The following is a 4,787-nucleotide window of genomic DNA, read 5'->3' as shown; positions in this document are numbered from 1 at the left end:
AAACTAACAGACTATGTCTGGCTAATTGTAAATCTTGGACTAGTCTACCCATACATGTGTCTTAACGAAGAAGGCAGCGTGTCATCGTAAAGGTTTAATTCATTTGAACTCCACTTATGCTTTTTACATTGAGAAATTGTTTCAGTGAATAGGATCGCTAGTGTAAGAACAATCAATTGATATGACAATTAAAAGGTTGATAGATTGAATGTTTTGTTGATATGGATAATCGGGGTTAGAACCATAGTAACAAATTTCATGAAGTTGTTTGAATACATCCATTTTAAATTTGGAAAACCAAAAAGCGCTGTAGTTATTGCGAAAGAACGACACACTACACACCTCAAATAGCAGTTTTTCTAAAAAAAACTTATTAGTGACACCAAAATATATATAAAAGAGAGATTATATTTACTAACATTAATACTGATAAAAAATTAAATTTAATAAGCACCAAAAGAAAGTTGCAAACAAGGATAAAGAAGATGAGAAGATATAATTTATGATGTTATAGCCAGAAATATGAGAGTACATCGAAATCGAAGACTAGGATCTAGACGCTATGAAACGCCCAAAACTAGAGCAATAATCAAATATGTACCGACAGAGGTACACCCATTTTACTGCATCACTCGTTTCTAAAGCCTCGTTTTCATCTAATTATCGCAGCCTGTTACCTCGTCTCGCCGCAATCCTGTGCCCCGCTCCACCGATCACCAACATTCTCCCGATCAGACCCGTTTGGAGCCCACAAACAACGGCCACCGTTCCCCCTATCGCTACCCACCTCCAGTCGATTCCACTGCCACCTCTCTGCCTGCCTACTCCTGCGAATTCACTTTGCTCTCGATCATCGGGTTCTTGCTCCTTAGGATCAGTTCCTTCATTGCAAGAGATTTTAGTGGTCGTCCTTGCCATGATAGCACATCTGGATAGTGACGATGACTCTTGTTTTCTTGCATTCTGGTATGCTCTAAAGCCAGCATGTAGCTTCTTCACAGTTCCCCACATCCCATGACGAACGCCTAGCTTAGCGACGTCTTTTGGTATCCCCATGTCTTCGTAGTGAATGAGCGTGACCTCACATGCTGATGACTGGCCATCTTTACGCGATTGAACTGTATATTTTACATTTCGTTACAATGAGTGAGAGAGAGAGAGAGAGAGAGAGAGAGAGAGTAGGTGTTAATGCCATATGGCAACGAATGCTCACCAGGCTTGATAACCCAGCTCGAAAAATAGAGATCAACACGCCTAGGTTTGTCACGCCTCGGCAAAGCTGCATATGGTACTCCCTGCACCCATAGCATTTGCACATTCATGTTATTGCGCATAAAAACTTAATTAGTAAAATGATGACAAGATCGCATTCGGAAAGAAAAATGCAAGTTCCTAACAGGAGGTATTCAACTTCATATGGATGCAACCGAGTACTTTTAAGGCAAAAAATGGCAGCGGGAATACATGTCATGTCGAGTCAAATACCATACCTTTGTCACACAATAATATCCGTTTCCTTGTTCCCATATTCTCCTACCAATGATGTATTCTCGATCGCTGCAGAAGAAAGGGAACTGTATAGGAAGGAATAATCGATGTCATTAGGTGAAAATCCGTCAAGAAAGCAAAAATGAAAGTATTGAAGGGACAGAGCTGCTCCTGTTTAACAAACCTTCTTAATCCAGTGCATAGTCATCATCCCTGTATTAGGGCATTCTTCCAGGATGTCGACGTATACGAGCATAGGATCCCAATTAGGCCGAAACTCGTCATCCCAGAAAAAATCTCTGACAAGCTCTGGAGTTGTATCCTCAATAATGGTTTTGCTTCGGTAAACTGTTGGGCCATTCTGTGAACAGAATATAATAATGAATCGGGATTCATATGATTCACAAGTCCTATGAACAACACTCATTTCCTAGTAGTAGATGGACTGAATAGTAACAAGAAACCTAGATATTATTCTCATGTGATTCTCAAACGCTAGACATACAGACATAAAACACGGACTCTCGGAGTCGTCAATATAGCAAGTGTTCGACGGCATATTATTGAAAAAAAGAATGTATAAGATAAAACCAGAAGTACGATATAATCATTATTATAATTAATATTAATATTAATATTTTTAATTTGCTCCATTAGAAAACATAGAGCAACAGTTTCCCATGAGAACTTGGCCCAAAACTGCAAGACCGACATATTACAACACCTACTCATACCGTAGGCTCATGGCGCCAAGCTTGGTAATGCATGTTTGTTGTGGAGCGCTCCATCATGCTTTGCCATGCCATGTCTCCATCTTTCACATTAAGAAGCTTTAACAGGTGTTCCAAGTCTTTTTCTGTGACAGCATTCGGTTCTCCATCTGGAGCTCCAGTTAGAGGCCTACTGAAGGTAAATTTATAAATATATTCCACTGATCAAATCAAAAGAGTATTTGATTTTGAGTAGTATGTCAAATTCATCCACGAAAGTAACTAGTAATAGACAACCAGATAACACGATCCCACTAATTCAATGAATAACTGGTTGTGTATTAACAACCAGTAACTAATCAGGAAGAGAAAATTACAAAAATGTATCAAAACCTCACAGAAAAAAGGTCGAAATAATACGTATGTAAAGGCACACTACCAGATTTTCGCACATAGATAACGGAGTTTCTCTGTTATTTATACCCCAAAAAACCGTTGTATATAGTAGTGTTGTGTATGATGCGCTCATACGTAACCATTGTATACCCCCAATAAATTACCGAATTGCTATACTACTGGAATTAACCTATATTGTAAAAGAATGCATGAAGAACTAACTAATCCATCTAAACATCATTCAATAAGCCAAAAAAATGATGTCAAGTAATGAAAATGTAGTCATAACCACCAATCGACTTAATCTTCCTTCCCTTCTACATATTCCACCAATAACCCTACGGTAAGATATATAGGGTAAATGGCCTGTAAATATATTAAACTTCCCAAAACATTCTTGGGCAACAATGTTTCCAAGATACAACCTTGAAGACTCCATATAGATAATCCTAAAGCAGATATTGTTCACTTATCTAAGCCCAGAGATGAAAGCAACAATGATCATTAGCGTATTTAAAAATTCGTGATACGCATAAATGCAAGATGTCTTCCTTGCTGACGCCTTTACATTCAAAACACAGACTTCTTACTAAGCAATGCGCCACACTAGATTCCTGTGTTCGTTCTATAAATTTCTTGAATATAAACAACTGTTGAACATAACACGAGACCTCAGAATTGGAAAAACACACTTATTAACCACACACGTATATGTTAATATCACGATGATGATTAATTTTCTTCATCCTGAATCCAAAGGCATTCCAAGTCCTCTATTCTCCCTATTATTATATGTAGTTAGCTATTACTAAGGCTTCTCTCTAGCTCAAAATGCTAACTCCTCGATCACTAATCTCACTACAACTAAATACACAATTAATTGCAATTTATAGCACAATCCTGAATCCTGAACTATATATGAATACAATAAATGTTTCATGTCGAGCATCAGGTTCAAAATTGAATACAACATTATAAATCCACACACCGACAAAAATAATCAATATGCAAATATTTGCATAGGATGTAGAAAACACGTACCTGATGTCGCTGCAGCTACAATTATCAGCCGACTCCTGAGCGGAGGCGGCCGGCGGCGGTGCCAAATTGGACGCCGAGTCCGCCGACTCCTGCGCCGATGAATTATCCACCTTCCGGCTCATTCCACGGGATCGAAACCAGAGGCCGCGGCAAAGCGAGAAGGCGGAGAGCGCCGTGAAGGCGAGCCAGAACCGCCGCGCACCGAGCCCCGGCGGCAGGGTCCAAACGTAGCGGAGCTTGGATCGGAGGCCGAGGAAGACCAATCCGGACCACCTCGGCCGCCACGACCACCCGATCAACAAGCCGATCATGACCGCGACCCAAATCGGCACCGCGCAGACCAAGACGTCGACGAACGCCTCCATCACCGCAGTGCTATTGAAGAAATCCATAGCATTATTGTTGAATCCCGTCCATCCCCCTTCCATTTATGAAATTGGCGAAACAAGGAGGGATTATCGTTCAGCTTTCAATGGAGTCAGCTACATGGGTTATAGGTGAGAGAGAGAGAGAGAGAAGGCTCTGCGGTGGAACGAAAACTTTATTTTAACGGGGCTAATCAGACGCTGCGTTTCGGATAAAATCGGGTTTTACAGTTTCCTACAGTTGCTTTTTTTTTTTGGCCAGTCCTACAGTTGTTGCTGTCAAGCCTATGGAGTATGGGCTAGTATAATTCTTCAACAAAAAATTAAAATATATTAGTATTTCTTTACCTGGACCAAAACTAGTAATTACTGTAATTATCAGTTAAGAAATTTGGAAATAAGGTGAATTAATTTTAGCAAATATTATAATTTGGTGTGCTCAAGTTAATTATTTCAAATGTTGCAAATTGTTGGTCTTTGTTTTATTGAAGTATTTGGGTGAATAAAAATCTATGAGACTGGTCTTATATGATATTATTACTATATATGTATGTGTATTTTAAACTCATTTATAAATTTTGGGTGAAAATTTAAAATGTCAATTTTTATGAAGTTTATAGGAGTACGAAATAGTAACTCTTTTTTATAAAAATATGCATTTGTGTTCAAATTGATTAAATTACCCTAAGTCTCAATCACAATTATATTTGATAGACAAATTCTTACACATTCTTACATTTTATTTACATATTTTGTATTTTTTCAATAAATCACTCAATTAAAAAAA

At 38.5% G+C, this 4,787-nt stretch overlaps 1 protein-coding gene across 2 annotated transcripts; it reads right to left on the bottom strand.

Moving 5' to 3' along the window:
• Positions 1-477: 477 nt before the first annotated feature.
• On the bottom strand, positions 478-4,263 carry LOC131001094 (uncharacterized). 2 transcript variants are annotated; one of them, XM_057927305.1, is made up of 6 exons: positions 3,636-4,263; positions 2,223-2,388; positions 1,673-1,849; positions 1,491-1,574; positions 1,214-1,295; positions 478-1,118 (listed from the first exon to the last, which is right to left on the bottom strand). In XM_057927305.1, exons 1-6 carry the CDS (start codon positions 4,061-4,063, stop codon positions 661-663), a joined length of 1,395 nt encoding a protein of 464 aa, XP_057783288.1. In that variant the 5' UTR covers positions 4,064-4,263; the 3' UTR covers positions 478-660. The 2 variants fall into 2 exon arrangements, with proteins under 2 accessions (XP_057783288.1, XP_057783287.1); XM_057927304.1 differs by having other exon boundaries at positions 2,223-2,391; positions 3,636-4,234.
• Between the last annotated feature and the right edge of the window lie 524 nt (positions 4,264-4,787).

The sequence above is a fragment of the Salvia miltiorrhiza genome, chromosome 8 (assembly GCF_028751815.1).
Source record: "Salvia miltiorrhiza cultivar Shanhuang (shh) chromosome 8, IMPLAD_Smil_shh, whole genome shotgun sequence".
Classification (NCBI taxonomy): domain Eukaryota; kingdom Viridiplantae; phylum Streptophyta; class Magnoliopsida; order Lamiales; family Lamiaceae; genus Salvia; species Salvia miltiorrhiza.
Note: the sequence above shows the minus strand (reverse complement) of the source record. Positions and strands in the feature narration are given on the sequence as shown.